Source organism: Saccostrea echinata, unplaced genomic scaffold, assembly GCF_033153115.1.
Source record: "Saccostrea echinata isolate AGI-Se365-2 ecotype Australia unplaced genomic scaffold, CSIRO_AGI_Sech_v1 ptg000025l, whole genome shotgun sequence".
NCBI classification, from domain to species: domain Eukaryota; kingdom Metazoa; phylum Mollusca; class Bivalvia; order Ostreida; family Ostreidae; genus Saccostrea; species Saccostrea echinata.
The window spans coordinates 20,457,337-20,477,151 of NW_026889774.1; the positions used below are offsets into that span (position 1 = coordinate 20,457,337).

At 32.3% G+C, this 19,815-nt stretch overlaps 1 protein-coding gene across 6 annotated transcripts in view; it reads left to right on the forward strand.

The window, feature by feature from the left end:
• Positions 1–19,815, forward strand: part of LOC133192122 (cell adhesion molecule DSCAM-like) — a 46,461-nt gene that overhangs the window by 10,838 nt on the left and 15,808 nt on the right. For 4 of the 6 annotated variants that reach the window (XM_061327990.1, XM_061327996.1, XM_061327994.1 and 1 more), the window contains exons 2-8: positions 6,267–6,350; positions 7,643–7,693; positions 16,683–16,934; positions 17,250–17,531; positions 18,427–18,753; positions 19,138–19,272; positions 19,594–19,722. In XM_061327990.1, coding sequence (XP_061183974.1) covers positions 16,874–16,934; positions 17,250–17,531; positions 18,427–18,753; positions 19,138–19,272; positions 19,594–19,722 — 934 coding nt within the window. In that variant the 5' untranslated portion in view covers positions 6,267–6,350; positions 7,643–7,693; positions 16,683–16,873. Of the gene's footprint in view, positions 1–2,576; positions 2,722–6,266; positions 6,351–6,662; positions 6,682–7,642; positions 7,694–16,682; positions 16,935–17,249; positions 17,532–18,426; positions 18,754–19,137; positions 19,273–19,593; positions 19,723–19,815 lie in introns of those variants that run through there. The other 2 variants (XM_061327991.1, XM_061327992.1) reach the window with 2 other exon arrangements.

Here is a 19,815-nt window from a genome sequence, read left to right on the forward strand (position 1 = left end):
CTCAGTAGAATGTGACAAAGGAAAAGGAAGGAGGAAAGGAGAGAATTTTTTCACCTTAAAAAGAAAAAAAAGGAAAGAAAGAAAAAGTCTTTCATGCATACTTCTAGTTTGGATGACCCTTGTGCCATAACCTTAGACACTATAGGATCGATCCCGATGATCATTTCATAGCACATTAAACATATGCTTTCTTAATGCAGAGTATTAATATACTAGTTTAAATTATTTTAAAGATTTTTTCTACCCCCCTCCCCCTACCTTTCAGGTGATCATTCTTAGACTATCGAAAAAATATAATGGAGCTCAGTTTTGCAATATTTTTTGTTGTGTAAAATATGAAGTAAAGCAGATGTTCTATCTGTCTCTCAGTACTTGTTAGGCTAGTACATGTTTTATCTAAACACACACAGTCTTTGGACAATAGAGGCCAAGTGGGCACTACTAGTATATAGAATATTTCCTGGTCAATTTGGCATATCCACTGATAATGAAATTAATCAAACCTGTTGATTTCTTCTTCATTGCTCTTATATTTACTTTGATTTTGAAAGTTTTAAATCCTTTAATTCTTCAATCCAGTTTTATCTATGAATTAGCAGAATTAGTTATTGGGGGACTCACTGAAAAGGAAATTTATATTTATTCTCTTGACATGAGCTAACAAACAGGAGATAAGCTGTTGATGACATAAGAAGCAGACACGAGTTCCCCGATTGTGACATCACTGTATCTAGTTGATTTTATCGTTTTTCGACAAACCTCATCATTTACATGTAATGCAAAACTTGCAGGACTCTTTTATCAGTACAAAAAGATCAATGGAAGAGATAAGTGTATTTCTTTACTTGTTGGGATTATCTGATGATGAAAAATATCGGTCTATGGGGTTGGCATATCATGGATTTACCATATCAATTTATCAAATATTTATTTTCATATTTGAAAATTTATTATTCAAGACAAACTAACAGTAGATCAAATGAAATGTTTAATGTTATGTGGCGTGTCTTATCGTCAACATTTACACACCCTCCATAAGCTGTGAAATGGTCCGCTTTTATCATATAACTGTATGTGTCCTCAGATAAGGACTTAAAACACAGATAAGTTATCTCCCCTTTTCCCAGTGGTTATCTACCCTTGGTTGAAGAAGTGTCCTTGTGATCTACATGGCTGTCAGGGATGGGGTTTGATATCAGTTGTTTGTGGGGATAATAATTCCGTAACTGTTTGGTCTTGTTCCTAAAAGAAGAATCTTGACTTCATTATTACTCATACATTAAATTAAGTTTCATCTTTAAAACCAAAGGATAAACTCAAAAACAAAGAGTTTCAGAGCAAGGAGAACATGATGTAAATTGCATAACAGATTATAGTTATAAAATTGCATAACAAATTATAATTTAGTAGATGACTAAATAAAAATACATCTTGATCTTTTTTGTACCGATTTTACACATTAGTTTCTAGACATTCAGAACAAATTGCATTAGAAAAATGTCTTTGAAAATGGTAAGATTTAGTGTGATATATAACATTTTCTTGATTGAAATAGAAGACAGCTTTTGCTCTGTGTGAGTTGAACTGGTTTTCAGTGAAATTCTGAACTTTGTAATTGGTTTGTGACAAATATGTTCCTATCCCTGCAGGATTCAAGTTTTATCAATTAGACTATCAAGTTATTTCTAATCAGTTGTTCTTATCTTTTTCTTGTGTGGTTGTAAAATTCAGTTACCAAAAATATTTGTGTGAGACTGTGATCCAAGATGAAACATCTTTTATCAATTGATCATTTTAATCTTACTTGATGAAATGATTCTTTCACAGCCAAAATGTTTAATACTGAACAATGTTTAACCATCTTCCTTGTATCTTAAAGCATAAATTTAGTATTCCCTTTGGACTTATTAAAGTCTAATTTGGATTTTTTTTTAATGCATGTATGACTAAAAAGGTATTCTTTTATTCATATTCAATTAATTTTTAGTTACTTTTCAACAAAGATATATAGGAGATCTGCCAAGTAATATCCTCTATATAAGTCCCCTAAAGGTAAAATATAAGGGGGGACGGGGGCTATAGGTTTCTTCTCTATCTGTCTGTCAGTCAGTCTGTATATCTTCGTATTTCTGACTTTTTCTAAAGTGCTTCCATATATTGAGCTGATTTTGGGTATGTGTGTCCATTTTGATGCGTAACAGATCAGTTTCATTTTGTAAAGCTTTGGGAGACCCAGTATTACTTTATGCAATATAAGTTGAATACAGTTTAGTTTCTCCTACTTTTTGATAAGGAAGTAACTGGACATTTAGAATCCATTTCAAGAACATTATCTCATGTCAGGTGCTTCTTTTTCCAACAGAATCTGATCTTTTTTGAGGACTTTTGATGTAAAACCACATAATCTTGTGTTATTTTTCATCAGAGAGTTTTGGTTAAAATGGATTTTTTTTCTTAAAACTTGAATCTTTTTGGAAATCTTGATAAGATAACAGGAATTTCTGGTACAAATGATGAGATGTTGATCTGCTCGGCAGGACGTCCCAGCTTGCAAAATGAGATTCAGGTGATAGTATCAATGGTAATGTTACTGCAATTCCACTTAAGAAGTTTATAAACACTGTTATCAGCCTTGATGATGAATATTAGCTCACAAAAATGAGAAAACTCCCAGCAAAAAGGTTCTGCTGGTCCAGTTAGGATTTAGTGGAGCTGAAAACTGTAAGTATGATTAACAGAAATTTCATTTTTCGAAGATTTGTTTTTAAGACATTATTTTGTGTATTTATTCAGTGCTCAGTTAGCATTGATGGAAAAGATGAAGCACTGGTAGTGAGAGATTTATTTTAGGCACATTCTGAAGATTGTTGAAAGCTTAGAGTTTATAATTGGCCAAGATTTACTGGTCTATATTTCGACCAATTCCAATGTAGGTGTTTTCTCTGGTGAATGATTTATTGCAGCTCATTTCATACTTCATAAAGAAACTTAATATATAAACACAATTTTAACTTTAAATTGCTGTTAATGTAAATATTATATCTTTTTATCTATATTTTTTCTGATATCCTGGTAAAGACAGCAATTTAGAAACAGTCCGCAGTTCATAATAGAGAAACGGGTCAGGTAGTTTTATATCCTAGCTTTGCCAAAACATCCCCTTTATAAAGTGAAGACGTAAAAGTAGGACCTAATGGTCTCGATTAATCTTCTTGTATTATAAGTGATTATGCAAGGATACGCATTGAGGTGATAACTTTTATTAGTGAGGATTTTAAGTGGCCAATTTTGATTAATGATGATCACTAATGATATCCTGTGATGTATTCAGAAGTTAAACTTAGGAAAATTGAGATCCCTACAACTGCATTGAACATTTTAATTGGTGTCAGAAATTTAACGTAGAGTGTCAGAACGACTGGAATTATCCAAGGAGATTTTGAGAAGGTGAGCAGTTCAAACATATGCGTGATTGAGACAGGGTATGCAAACTTAGAAGACGAAGAATAAAAGCAATAATTGACTTGGTGAATCCTCAAACTTATAAAGCAGATAATTATAAGTTAAATGATTTTTTTGTGTATGAATTATCATCTAGTCCCTTGCCTTGGTTTATTAGGGGTAGACATCATAACATCTGAAGAATAGATCTCCTAGCTGCTTTTATCTTGTGGATAGAATAGCTTCACTGATCAGGAAATGGTTTACAACTTAATTGATTATAATTTAGATATCATTTTCCAGTTCTATACTCATCCAAACAGAAGGTATATATAGATACTGTCCATTCTGATTTTATTATGGATCTGGCTTATAAAAGTTTGTTGACTTCATGATCTTTCAAGGATTTTATATGTTAATACATGAATGTGTTCTCAAAGAACTGCAATGATGATATTTTTTTCTGATTCTCAGCAATGCTAAAGGATTTTCACTATATCCAGGTATTGTTTTGATAGTTTTAGACAAATTTACAATGGTAAATACTTCATTGTAAAGCTACAATATTTTCGCATATGGGTTGTTTCAAATGCTTGCTCTCATATCTTTTTGTTTGTCTAATTCATTGAATTTCACTGTCTAACACTAAAATTCTTTAAAGACAAGGTGCTTTAATAATCCTGTTAAAGTCTTAGAAAAATATTACACTGATTTTACCACTTTTACAAGAGATTATTCACAGTGGTATTGCTAGTCACATGCTAATCTCTAGGCTTAAGAGGAGACTTTTTAATTTCTTTATTGTCCCCAGTGTAAGTTGTTTATTTTTAAATCACAATAGCCCAATAAATTATAACACCCAATAAATTCCACATTTATTGTCCCCTCAGGATTTTGATTGTGGAAACTTGTCTGATGTCATAAAAGTATTAAGAGAACCTTTAATGAGATAGCCAGGTAAAATCTATGAAGGCTTTCATCTGTTTCTTCACATAGGTGTTCTGATTGCTCATTGTTCCTAAAAAGAGAACTCAGCATCCTGCAGAGTAAAGGGTAGGGTCTGGGATGACACTAACTCTGTGTGGTTAATGACAGACTTTGAGTTTAAGTACAAGTTTGGTTCTCTGCAGTTTGGGTCAAAGTGTTAGGTGTTTTGATGCAAGGTGTGGAAAAAGCAACAGGACACTGGATTAGGTGAGAAGAGTGAATTCTCCCCGTGTTTTTCTGACTGTCCTAATCCTTGTCATTGGAATCAGTGGGTAGTGGTCATTTAAAGAACTTTTCATCACTGTAAAAAGTGTGGATTTTTTTTATTTAAGATCTTTGGTAAGATTTTTTTTAATTTGTTCTTCTTTAGATTGCTAAGTAAACAAAGTTAAATTTTGTTTTGTGCTTTATATCATTTGCAGTTTTTATTTTACATATCTTATTCAATTATTGATGCATTCTGGATAAAACTATTAAAATGTAAATGCTAGTATTAGATCTGAGTTGTAAATACTGTTAACAAATGTGAAGCTAACTGTTGAAAGCTGTAATGAACCTGTTGTACTATCTGTAATTGAATGTAATATTTTGTAACAATTTGGAATTGGGGCATAAAAGTGAAAGGGCTTTAAACTCTTTTTGATGGCTAAATTTCTTGATAATCTAACGTATGCCATAAAAAAGTTGTTTTTTTTTCCAAGCAACACTGCATGAGTAGAAAAGGGAAGATTTCAGATTAGAGTTGGATTTCAGATAAAATTCAGAAGCTTATGTGCAGGTTTTTCTAACTGAATATGTATTTTCTTACAGGCGCAGTGAGGAGTTTTATCTCTTAGCACATATTTCTATGTCTTGAAAATAAATCTTTATCACAAATTTAACATTCTTGCAGTCTTGAAAGTGGGAGTCATATGGGAAGATTGAGAAAAATAAGTGTCCATTTCTTGTTTTTCAGTGATTTGCCACTGCCCTTTTTTTCCTTATTTTTTAACTTTTTATTCTCTTATCTCATAAAAAAAAGTATTTTCCAAAACACTTGTTTCAAATCTTATCTGTTTTCAACCCACATGCACATCTTGTCTTCACATAATTTTACTGCTATGGACATTAATAAAGGATATGTTTTTTCAAGTTCGTGGAAATCTTTTATAACCTAGGACCTAGATATGATGTATTAAATATGATTCATAATCAAACAAGAACAGCAGTAGATTAGCCACAAAAAGGTACTGTTGTTGTCTTTGAAGTGTTAAAAAACTAATCTAGGTAGTAATTTCTGTTACTTGAGGCCAGTTTTTGACACCCTAGCAATGGATACATGAGTGATCTGCCAATACTTGTTGGGGAGTTCCGTTACCTGCTATCAACATTTTTGTTTCTTCTGCCTAAATCATCAGAAAGGCCGTTCAATGTTGGTGTTTTTGTGTCATTTTATGATATGTATGTGTCAGCCTTTGATCCCAGTGTAATGTAGGGCAGGTGTAAATATGAACACAAACAAACAAGTCCATGATAAAGTTTGCATACAAACACATTGTAGTAGTTAAGGTAGCTGATATCTTCTACAGAGAAAAATTCTAACTTCTTTGTCACCTGTTTCCATGCAAACAAAAAATAGCATACAATATCAAAGGGAGCACAGAGTTTAAATCCAGGAGATTTACTATTTAATAGTACAAGACACTCTAGACATTATCTTTCGTGTAAATTTTACTTTTACTTTGTTGTAATGAAGTGAAACCTTATTTTCAGGTGTGAACTGGAGACCAAGATTCATGTTTCAGACATTATGTATGTTAATTCATGTAAATGACTGTCATTTGCTTTTTTTTCCGCAGCGAGTCGACTCCGTGCACCCTTAGCTGTCAATCAGGCTCCGTCTGCCCAATCATCGATCTGCCTGGCTCACAGGTAAACCCCAGGTAAGCACAAACACTTATTGCACAGGCAGCTGGTCAGCTCCTATAGTACCAAGGCTGGATAATGCCCCCCTAATCTCCAGAAACTTTTATCTGAGGGATTTTTATTAGCCACCACATTTAGTCTTGTAATTGACAGTTTGTCTATGTTGAGCTTGTGATCTATACGCACTGTGTAAAAGTGGAATATTCTCTTCATTTTCATTTAGGGAATTTAATGATAAGTGCTGAATGGATTTGATTGTGGGGATGTTTAATATATAAACTTATCTTAAACATGAATTTAATGGATGTACAATTTAGTGGAAGGACATTTTACAAGTTTCGTGATTAGGTGAGAGAGTATTTATAGATAATAATAATAGTAGCTCATGGTGTATCGTATCTATATGTGACAATAATTGTGTCATCACAGTACATTAATTTTGTTGTATATGGATAAAATAAACTGGACAGTTTCTCATTTTCTATCTTTATATATACACATAATAACATTATCTTAATTTTTTTCATGAACAAGAAAATGACATATTTAAGAAGTTAAATATTTTTTTTTATGTTTTACAAACGTGCTTAATATGATTTTTGATTGTCTCTAACTTGTCATGCGAAAAAATAATAATGATAATTAATAACTGTCAGCTAAACTTTATTTAGCCATCAGCGAAACATTGAAAATTTATATGCTTTATATTTTGTAAAGACAGTGAAGATTGACATATGACCCTAAACAAAAACTCTCCCAGTATCCTTGTCATCCATGCCAACAATTAGCTGATTTTTTGTGAGGAAAAAATGCACGAACAAGTGCTTTAATAAATTTTCTGTCAGCTGAATATTTTGAACAAGTTGACATGCATGTAGATGGTGTCTTTCTGAGAAAAGGCTGGACACTTGAATGAATGTAAAAACAAAGCCATGGCAGCTTAGTTTTTCTCAAAGTTTTGATAGGAACTTCAGTCATCAGGTTTTGGGCTAAGACACTGATGGACATGCACATGGCTTGTTCATTGGAGATATAGCACAGTTATATTTCTGTTGCAAAATTGCAGTAAATTCTGTATGTTCAAATTCACCTGCACCTGTGCTTGTCTGATGCTTGGGAAAAAAGCTGTAAACAATCTTTCAATATTATCGGTAGTAGTTTAAAAACTATATACAAATGGTTTATTAATATTATAATTTGAGTGTCCATGGTGACAATATTTATGGATGCTATCATAAATGATAACAAAATGAATCGTTGGTAAAGCAGACATGTGTCATAATTATTAATTTTTCTTCTTTATTTGTAGAGTTATGAGCATTTTAGTTTCAACAGACTGAGCAAGACAGCATACAAAAAGGTAACCTCAATTAATTAGAAGTACATGTAAATAGCAATTATGTTGAGATGTGAACAAATACTAGTCATTTCAGTCTCTAAAGTCCATGTTTTGAAATTAAGATAGTCATACAGTACGATCAGATTGTACTGTATGACTATGTTGATTTCTAAACTTTACGGTAGTAGATAATGTGACAGATATGATATCATCTGTAGATAAATGTTTTAAATGTAAATATAGGAGTCTATGTCATTTTCCTGGGCCAGATAACTTAGAATTTGGGTCTAACAAATTTTCCAGTTAAAAATATTGTATTGGGATCATGGATTTATGGACCAACTAAAGTAAGAGTATTTGGTTTGTTAAATTAAATTTGAAAATTTATATCTGACAAAATCTGTAAAAGATGTCCTTGGCTCATAATAGTCTATATAGTGAGAAAAATGTCAGTTTACAAATCAACAATGAATGTCTGTAGTATTTATTGAATGAAGAAATTTGAACAAAGCATTCGGTTGTATGCCGCAACAATTTACCCTAAAATGGCAGTTTTAAGTCGTCTTTGTTTACTGTTTTTCTGTACTTTAATTATCAAAGAGGTACACGCAATCAACACAAACGTGGACATTCTGATAAAGTAATTAAGCGTGAAACAATTGAAGGTTTTTATCCCACACACTTATAAGAAAATCTGGTGTTGCCTTGTGTTCAATATTTTATGGAAATTACTGCATGCAACCACATAATTTTTGACAAGCAGTGACTTAATACTTAGTCAGACTTCTTTTGAGGATAGTCGGGTAATATAAGGGTACAATAAATCTCACTATACACTCAATTTATTTCGTGCTGCACTAAGAAAAAATTGGATTTCTTGTTTGTACCCATGTAGCAAGTATTAAGTTTTGAATATCAGACTTCCTCAATGATATTAAAAATTTTACATTTTTGATTTATAATATAACCACTTGATGAAATTGAGATTGAATTTTAGATGATTTATAGGAAGCTCATTTTCTGTATTTTTTTTCTTGAAAGTTTTTCACTTTAATTTAGGATAAAGGGTGTCTATTTATCTGTAGAAATTAAATCTTTTGACAATGAAAAGCTATATACAAGGTACATGTATAAAGTAAGACGTAAAATTCCCTCACTAACACGTGTGAAGAAATGAGAAAGGAGGGGATTTGACCAATTGTGTCTAAACATATATAGAAAGGACTCATACAGCTGCTACCAACACAAATGTAATCAATGCCAGGAAAATATTAACTGGAAATCGGATAAAAATAGTCTTACAAGAAGTGTCACACCCTAAAATAGGAATTATGTGTGATATATTCATGGCAAATTTAATCCCAAGAATTTTACACCTTATCAACAAATTTGAGTTGAAATTATATTTTAAAGTTGCATTCTTTGACACCAAATACAACATGAGAAATAAGATATTTTTGTATTATTGTTGTCTATTTGAAATTGAGGACATAGAAGTAAACCAAGGAATAATATGGACTTTCATGTTTTTATGCATGGAAATACATTTTTATTAATTACCAGTAAAAGAAAAAGATGTTAATCACCCTAACATGCCTTTCTCTATACATTTTGTAGAATTACTTACAACATAAATAATACTAAATATGTCCATACTTTATATGACAGGACTGAAATTAAGAATAATGTTAATTGATTTGAAATGTTTCTTGCAATTTCTACCTAGGGCTTTGGCTCAAGGGTTTTAAAAAAATTTGATTTTCATTATTACCGATACATTATTTCAATGAACAGTGGAACAGTTAATTGATTCAAAACAAATGCACATTTATAAGCATGTAAAGGTCAGTAAAGAAAACAAATGCAAATTGCATGTATCTGATTTGAAATTAAAATCTGGTATATGTAGCCTCAGTGGATTTCAGCTTTAAATTTGCTACTTGTTTAACACAATGGAAATGACATTTACAGTATCATAAATTATGAAAAAATATTTTTCTTGTTGTCTGCAGTGGTTCTTTCAACTACAAAAAGTAAATTTGCAGGTTAATGAATTTTCATAAATTAGTATAGAAACATGGAAGTGAAAATGAATCAAAAACTGAATACTTAGGTATAAAATGTTTATTGAGAAATTTGAACCAACTTAATTATTGGGGTTTTTTAAAGTTCTTTTTTTTTTAAATGTTGTATAAATTCAACATGAATAGAGAAAAAGATGTAGCCCTTAAGTAATGGAAGATCTCTAGATTTTAAATTGGATATCTTGTATTCTAGCAATTGAAAAAAAGATGTTATCATTTATATAATAATCTAAATTTTTTCAACAGAATTTTTTTTTCACTGGGCCAAACACTACACTTCTTTCATCTTGGCACATAGAGTGGGATAAGTTTCATTCAGGACAATAGTGTTTTTGTCTGTCTCTGCAGGACTGTTTTGTAAAGAAACAGAGTCTTCAGTCATTTAATCTGATAAATCCATGGTACACCCATATCCCATACATCATTTAATACATTTTACCATTAAAACTCCCCAGGATTTCTTTTTTAAAATGTTAGAAAAAAGCTCACGAAAGTGAAAATACACAAAAGTTTAAAATATTCTACTCAGTGGGTTGGGAGTATTTTTCTCTATGACCATGTTCAAAATTCAAAGGTTAAACCAACACTTTTGTGGGGGACAGAGAATTCCCTCTTGATGACCCTTTTTAGGTGTTCAATAAAACCATTATCACTTGTTAGTGTGTTTGCTTAAATATGTGACAGACCATTTTCGTTCATTGTATCAGACCCTTAAGAAATCACAAGATAAAGTAGTTGATATCAGGAAATATCCCTATCATCCTTTTCTTCTTTTCAATCGTTTTATTTAAGCAATTTACCTTCTTATCAAACAGTAATGAGATTTGCTGTGCAGGACTGATGTTGAAATTGAACACATAAATCCTGGAAAGAAAACGGACCAATTGTAAATGTACATGCTTCTGTTGACAAGATGAGCCTATTGCCAGCCTTTGTGGCAGCATATCCCATACTTCTTAAAATTATAAATTACTGCAATATTGAATCATATAATTATGTCCAACTGTTGTTGTGAAGGCTTGATAAATTAATGCACTGAGTAAATATCAGGATCTCTCTGGAGAATTGATTTACTCCACTTTCAATGAATTTGGAAACCAGAATTTAATGAAGTGATCTGACAAGAAAGTTTTTCAGGGTTTGGATCTTGAGGGTGTTTTTAGTATCAAAATTGATAAACTCAAGGGAGTGTTGTAGTGTGAGCTTTAGGGGTGTCCTGTTGCTCAAGACAGATATATAGGAGCCACACAGTTCAAATACACTTAGATTTTACAATCTGCAAAAATAATTTTGATACTATTGATGAATGTCTACAGCTGTTCTTAAATATCTTGATCAGTTCTAGAGATAGGTTGTTAGGGCCCAGCCTTCTCTGTTATGGAGTTGCAACACCAGAAAGCAAGCCTGAGATTTTTTTGAGTTTTTATACAAAAACAATCTTGACATCAACAGTACAGAAAGGAGAATGCCTGGATTCTGAAGTTATAGTGTCTTACTAAATCAAGGTAATTGTAAAGGATTGACTAACTTCATTTTGTGGGGTGGGGGGATATATCAAACTAAATGATAATTTTATCAAGTTATTTATACCTTTAATGAAGAAGAAATGTTGTTCTATCATTAATTTTGGTTTCTCAGGGAGAGGTCAATTTGTTAATAGTCCATAGGGAATATGGTCAATATGCAGACAATTTTATTTTTATGCAGCAGGACATATTAACATTTTGACCAGACAGATGACCGACAATGAGATAATTGTGTGCTAAGTGATACTAATTGCTGATGACTATATTGGTACATGGCATTTACCATAGGGAGTATCAATGATAAGGGGACATTACTGTGGGAGTCTGAGCTCTCATATAGCAGATCCTTATGGTTTCCTTTGGACTCTACTTCAAAAAGAGCTGAAGAACAGAGGGGCTATAAGATTTCAGAGGATGCATCCAAAGTATATGATGTGTAGCAAATTTATATCTTTTATCAACTTCACAGGATATTCTGTCACAAATAATTACTTTAGAAAGAATTGTTGCAGTTTTAACTAGAAGCTAACAGTTTTGTTATATGGATTTCTATACATGGTATAACATAACTGAAACATGTTGATTCCGTGTCATAATGTCCTTTTAATATCAGCCTGTTGTTAGATTAAATATTGTGTCATCAGCAGGAGAATAAGTTACCATGGTAATGAGAGGATGTCTACTGATTCTGCCTAGAACTCTCAAGGTGCACAGATATAGTGTCCCCTTAATATCCATACGTAGATCAGGAACAGGTGATAGGGCTTGTTACAGTGTCCTCAGCAGTTAAAATATGTCTGAAATTAATTCTAAATCCTCTTCAATGTACTTTAAGGGAAAAAAAGGGTTACGTCAGATCATTCAGGTGCAAAGTTTAATGAAACCATTCCAGAAATATAAGTATTTCTGCAACAATGTCTCTAAGAACTGCTAGTCTATAAGACTTCACATATATTTGTCTAGCTATTTGATACTAAGATTACATGTGGTTATGTTCAGATAGATTCTGTTAATTGGTATTTCTATAAATTGTTCCTAAATCTGATGAGTGTCTCGAGTCCTTTTGTACTTGATTTTATTAGTGTGAAGCCAAGAGACAGCAGAGGATTAGTGAAGTCAGGATTATAGTGAGGGGTACCCAATCTGTTCTAGCAGTGGAGGGGAAAATGAAAATGTGTGGTAATAAAGTGATGATTACCCCTGCTGACTGTGTCCTTATTGTGGTGTATTACTACATAACATCAATACTTCCCCGGGCATGCTTGACAGGCATAGGCAACTAACTCCAGTTACCCTCAAATTATGTCACACCTTGTGTGTTCTTCAATACCCTCTTATGCAATCAAGCTATCAAATTCGGAACATACAGGTGCATCAGCTGATATTTTTTTTATTTTTTGTAAAGAAAGTCGTGGGATCTTTACCACGTAAAATATATCTCATCTAAAGATGAGCATATTCAGATGTGTTAGGGTTGCTTATGTAATGACATAAATTACCTGGATAATGTCTTGATGATGGTAACTCTTGTGTGTCAAGATGCAGAAATGCTGATGATTAAATCATATTTGTAATGTTAGTTCACCTTGTAGTAGTAGTCATGCATATTACTTAATTCAAATATTGCTCAGGTACCAATTAGCTCACCATAGATGATATACCCACATTCTTGAAGTACTTAAGAATGTTAGTTGTTAAGTGAAAAAAATGTCAGAAATTTGGGAGGCTTGATAAGACTTCAGCACAGACCAGCACTTAATTAGATGACCAGGAGAAGTTTATGGACAATCCAGATATCTTTGAAGGCAATTGAATAAATATTTTCCTGGCTGAAATCTAGAAAACACTGTGGATTTGATCAATAATATCTGTTGAGTGCATTTTATGTGCGAGCTGTCTGTTAAAATGTAAGAGTTGAGGGAGTGGCCAAGTTTGCAGGTAGAGACACTGGATTTTGTTAAATGATGTTGCGAGAAGATCTGCTTCTATTTCATTGCATCATCACAAGGAAATTAATATTGATCCCATGAACAAAGCATTTATTTTATTGCTTATCAGTATGATCTTAATTTGTGGAAAAATTGTAAATTTTGCTGGTTCGGGGTAAAATGTATATGCTTCATATTTCAAACCTGTTGTTTTCTGCAGTTTTCCTCTTGTTGCAATAATGTGGATCATTGTTTTGTAATGAATTGATATATATACAAGCAAGTCTCCTACATTTTCTTTGTTAATAAATCTTGTAAATTACCAGATAAATGTGCTAATAAGATATACTTTGATTGTCACAGCATTCAAAACATTTTTCCAGTAGCATCCGCAATGTATGGACAGTTATGACTTTTGGGTGAATGGTTCTATTTACTGGAACATCTCCGATATTGAAAACAGATATAGAATTATTGCACATGGAAGAAGTTTCCCCTATTGACCCCCAGTCAGATTCTGCATTGGACATGCAATAAACATTTGTACAGAAGGGATGATGTGTAATGATTGACAACTATGATGAATGTCCGTCATTTACAGCTCATTGGACAGACACATTTTTATTTGTGATCAGGACTGCAGGATATATTGACTGTTACACACAGTTAGGGTTTTTTTTGGAAAGGACAATGTAGATTGTCATAGATTTTTGGATTATTACATGACAATCACATCAGGTATTAAGTTTTCTTTTTGTACTTTTGATATGCTTCCTTTGTTGACTAATATATATATTTAATAGGGTTTTTCATATTTCTTTGATTTTTAAATGGATTTTATTATTTAGGTATTAAAAATTGTTTTTAAAAGACGACCTTTAAGCATTATTGGAAATATGGCTATTTCAGTAACATACACGAATTTTTGATTGGAGATATTTTTTTGTCATTTTTGTCATTGTCATTTGTTTGTCATTTACTGATATTGATGGCTGACTCAAGTATCACTTTTGTTACCTTTTAAAAAAATTAACAACAATTATTTTTTTGGTTTTACCTGTCTGTGTTTCTTCTTATGTTGATGGCAATCTGGGAGAGTTTAGCCATAAATTTGGTGTAATATTTCATTTCCTTGTTAATAAATCAAAATAAACCTGCCACCCTCAGAGTGTAATTGAAAAAAATACAAATAAACATTAAAAGTTTAAGAGAAAATAAGAATATTAAATAATTTTATGTAATAAGTGATTCCAACAAGGTACGTGACTTTACAAGAGGGGAAGTCATGTTGTCCTTGTAAGTGTTTAGAACAAGAGTCCAGTCATGTCTTTGTCACAAAAGAACATACAATTGGACAGCTGTAATGATGTACAGGTGGCATAAAAGAGCTGACCACTTCAAAGGTCCCTGCAGTGATTCTCTCTCTCTCTCATCATTTTGCTACAACCATTACTATATTCCAATGGATGTTGATTTAAACAGGGTGATGGGGGGGGGGGGGGGGAGGTTGATCTCAAATGTACCAATAGCTGTTCTTCTTGGACCATGAAACAGAGAGTAAATCATTTTATCAATTATTCAAAATATTATATTTTGAAGTTCTTTGTTCATTTGACTCAATGGAGATTTTTATGTATGGCCAGTCTAAAGCTCATCTGTGTGTGAGCTGTTCACACTTTCTGGATATAAAGGGATTCCCACCTCTTTATCATTATCCTCCCTGGGAACACCAGCAAGCCAAAAACACATAAAAATTTTCCTATTTGTCTGGGGATTGAGTTCCCCTCTAATCTTTATGTGGGCCTTATGAAGTGCAGTAAAAGTACCATAAACTGCAGTCCATGCTGTGATGACTGACTTTACAGCTCAGGGTTTAATGATGTCATGACTTCTGAGAGCTCTTCGATAAAAGGAGTTAAGGTTGTTGTACAGTTTAAGGTTTGCAAACTAAATTGAAATGTAAATTGAATTGTGGTTGTTCTTTTCATAGTGGTTTTATGGACATATTCTTTTTTACCTGGCTTTTAGATCATTATAAATGAATTTTAACCAAATTTGTAAATGTAAGCCATAAAAAGGATAGATTGTGAGTTTTCTCTGTGGGGTTTTGTTGGAATGAAATAACAATATAATAAGAAAACAGGTGGACATATCAACTGTAAACAAGCAGGTGAACAATTATTTTTCACAAAATGTTTAATGAATTAAGATTAGCATCACATCTCTTTGTTTCAATCTGTCTGCAAATTCATCATGGTGATGCAAAATAGCAACTAAAATAGACTGATAATTTAAGGTCTTTCTTTAATTCAACTTAAGTTGAGAGTGAGACTAAATAGCTATTGTCAGAATGACAAGCAGAAAGAACAATTTGTCAACAGATATCTCTTGTCAAATGTTCATCAATTAAATTTGCAAGATCACTGATAGACAAGGGTCATAAAACACTTAAGCTGGTCACCATCCATACATTGACCTAGAGCAGCCCCAGGTAAACCAATGAAACATGCCCCAAATATCAAAAAGAATTAAAGAAGAGATTAGATAGGTGGTCGCCAGACAGGGAAGCTTTAATTAAATATCGATTACTGATTTAGAATACAGTAAAAACAGGAGACCTTCAAGTGATGCTTCACCAGCAAAACTGAAAAGATAAAGACAGTGGAACTAAGACGAGTTTGTTTATTGTTCTGGATAGAGTAGATATGCTTCCCTTTTTATGTATATCAATCTTTTTTGTAATAAGAGAAATTTGAAGTCCTTGTAGATAAGAAATTAATTTCTGCTACCACGTATAATGAAACACTAAGTCATTGAATGAAAAATAAGTCAATAAACTTAAACAATATATTTTGACTCTGTGCTGACAAAAATGGGTATCTAAAAGAAATGTAAAAAAAAAAACAAAGACATTGTCATTACCCTCAATTTGACAAATTTAAAAAATGATATATAGGTCCCTAGAAACTAGATAGGCATTGTTGTTTACTTTCCCAGAAAAAAAAGTAGTTTTTAAATCTGCAAAGAGAAAAGTTCATTTATGAAAAGTTAATTAATTAACTTGTTTGATTTTGATGGAAAATAAACATTATATAGGATTATTGCACCTTTTTGTTTGAACACCCAGAGGGGCCAGTAGATGTTGCAGTAATGGCCATTAGTGTTTGAACAAGATGTTTTCAACACCTGCAGTAGGTTGCTACTGCTAAACAGGAAAAGGAATGAAGTGGACAGTTTTATTAGGGGCTCTTATCAAAAATCTCCCCCATAAAACAACAAACAATTTTAATCACACTGTGACCCTCTCCCTTCTTTCATCTATAGGGCCACATTTTCTCAACCATTCAGCACCAAATTAAAAATCCCCCAACTGTCATTGTTTATGTATTTTCTCTTGGTCAGACAACCTGTCTGTTTTGCATATGCTTTTCATTTTCAATTTGCATAAATTTTGTTTCATTAATTTGCACAGGTGAAGGAAGAACTTCCAAAACAAAAAGAGTGAATTAAAGCAACTGTGAAGGAGCAATTTGTTTTCAGAGTGGATTACCATTTTCAGCAGCTCTGTGTGTTTTATTGTTAAATGTGGATGTTATAAATGTGAACAAGGGAAGATCATTTTTTTTGTGTGGATTACTTGATTATGATACAAGTCACAGTGAAATGTCATGTAGAATTCACTCTATCGCCTGGATAACGCTTGTCATACTGTCCAGTCTTCAAGGTAACCTTCCTATTCTAACTGTCTTGGTACCTTTACCATGCTTTACAGCTTATATCTGCAGTTTCATAAAATTAAAATGTAGAGGATCATATTTAATTTGCAGTTTTCAAAGGAGTGAAAATCTTAAAATTTTGACCAAAAGTTCTTAATGACTGTCTTTGCATTCTTTATGTATATTAATAATTATAGACGTATTCATATTTCACGTAAGAATAAATAGAAACATGCATTGAATCACATAATAAATTCTTAATTCTTTATAAGATCTGATGAAGATATTATTCTTGAGTTTTTAAAATTTTATTCTTATTGTAGATGTTCTGGGCTTAGCATGGGTAGAGAAACCTTCTGATACAACCTCCGTTATTGGAGGAAACGCTGCCTTCACCTGTGACTACACTGGGGCTAACTTGGCAACATGGTCCGGTCCCCAGGGTGCATTGTTTGTAAACAATATGTCCATGGCTGTGGACAACCGGTTTTCCATCACAGGACTCTTCAATCTTCATATTAGTAATGTAAAGAAACAAGATCAAGGGGAGTACACATGTACTGTACAGGGACTTCCACCAGAAAAGGGATATCTTAATGTTTACAGTGAGTTTACTCGATCATTATGATATGGAAATGATTCCACTATGTCTATTGTATGATATAGTATGGGGTATGACAGGCATTTTAAAATATATTTATAAAAAGGATATTATGGTTGGTATTAAAGAAAAAAGTCCAATTCTGGTATACACAAATAAAAATTTTTGAGAGTTTGGAAGAAAAATTTGAGAGAGAGAAAAAAAGAAAAGGTTCTGAAACTATATTTAGATTTGTACATCTTTAATAATTACTACCATATTTATATACATGAAGGTAACTTTACAAATCAAAGATAACTGCATAGTCTTGAATATAGGGTTACAAAGGAGATGAAAATAATAGATACAATTGGTCACTTCTTTTCCTATGATTTTGTAATTACTCTTTGACCATTTGAACTTTGTTTCATAAACATCTCTTAAACAAGCAGACATTTTAATTTTTTTGTACTGGAAAGTTTTAGTGTCAGACAACTAGTCGTCATTTACAAAGAGTTGTCTGTCACTCTTCTCACACAATCACTCATGTATAACATCTTTGTCTGCTATATGTAAATGAATATTAAAAGTTATACATTAGATGCATTGCACATTTTATGTTATACATTATACTAATTATGATTTATAATCGATATCTCATAAACTATGTCGAGCCAAGTTGGCAGTCCCTTTTACTTTTCTTTATGTATCTAGATGATTTTTCTTGGTCCCATCGAGTTTGAGATAATGATGTTTGACTGTGTTAAAAATTAAATTTGTAATCCATTGTTATTAAGGAAATGAGGCTATTTTCAATCTGATATTGAGAGATCAAAACTTGATAGACCTTAGCATTGTTGAACAAGATTAAAATTTTATTTTCAAATAACCAACTTACAAACTTATGTTTTACTTTTCAGTTCCTCCACACAATATATCTGTCATTACAAATGACACCAGACCCTCACAGATTGAAGGAGACTTTGTTTCTCTAACGTGTTCCTCAATTGGAAACCCCCCTCCCGAAATTACATGGTTTCGAGAAGACACCCAGTTAACAGATAGTGCTACAATTCAAATTATCCAGAAACCATCTATAGGACATGGAAACATTGAGACTCTGGTCACAAGTCAGCTGATCATCAAATTACAATATACAGATCATAATAAAAACTTTTATTGTTCTGCCAAGAATGATGTCAACCTGAATAATCCTAGCAAAGTTCCTTTCCTTGTACAAGTGCAATGTAAGTACATGTTTCTGTATCTAGAGTGGTTCCTAAGTCTTACCATAATCATGAAATTAATTTTTTTTTTACATATATCATCAAAAAAGACATGTTGTTAATATGAAATACTGTTCATTGTGGAATATAATTTACCTGGAACATATCCAGGTGCATTGCTGAACTGGACAGTTTTATTATATATATTAAGAGAGAGAGAGAGAGAGAGACATAGTACCATTTACTAAAAGTTTATGCTGAAAAAATTGTTAGCTTTCCATAGAATTGAACTGAAAAACCCTCACATTTAATCAAGTTAAATGAATTTTCTTAATGTGTATCATGGAATGCTGTAGATCAAGTGATGAATTATAGGAGTAAAGTAATTTAATTCTCTTTTTGTAGATAAACCCAGAATAACTCTGGAGCCCTCTCCCCTGAACATCCTCCTAGGATCCTCCAGTCAGTTAAGGTGCATTGTCAGTGCTAATCCCCAGGTCAGCAGGGTCAGATGGCAAAAAGATACCCAGGTGTTACAGGGTAAGTGTGATTTTCATATTAATTCCATTCATTTTAGTAAATATGTACTTCAGATTTTTATTTCTTGGGAAAATGCACAGTACATTTATACAACTTTACACAAAAATCAATAAATGAATTTTATGCTGTGTATTTTTTACAAAAAAAGTATTGATTTTTCCATGTACAAAATACATGGTCTTTCTGAATTTTGATGAAAAGTAAGGATCAGGATCAACCATTTGTTTGGTTTTTTTCCCTTCTAAAATGATGAAAAGGCAAAAAATGTTAATTTGAAGAATACAGGGTAATTTCATTGCAAATTATTTTACTGTGTTTCAGATACTGATGCAGTGCTACGATTTTCTAGTGTTGAGAGAACTGCAGCAGGACAATATACATGTTCTGCTTCCAACACTATCAATGGACAGGTCCAGTCTGACAGCAAAAGTACATCTGTTAGAGTTATCTGTAAGTAACACTGTGTAAATATGTGAAGATTGAGTATATTCATGGCCTGTATTCTGGTACATTGTATATCCAAATGTGTATAAGTTTGAACAA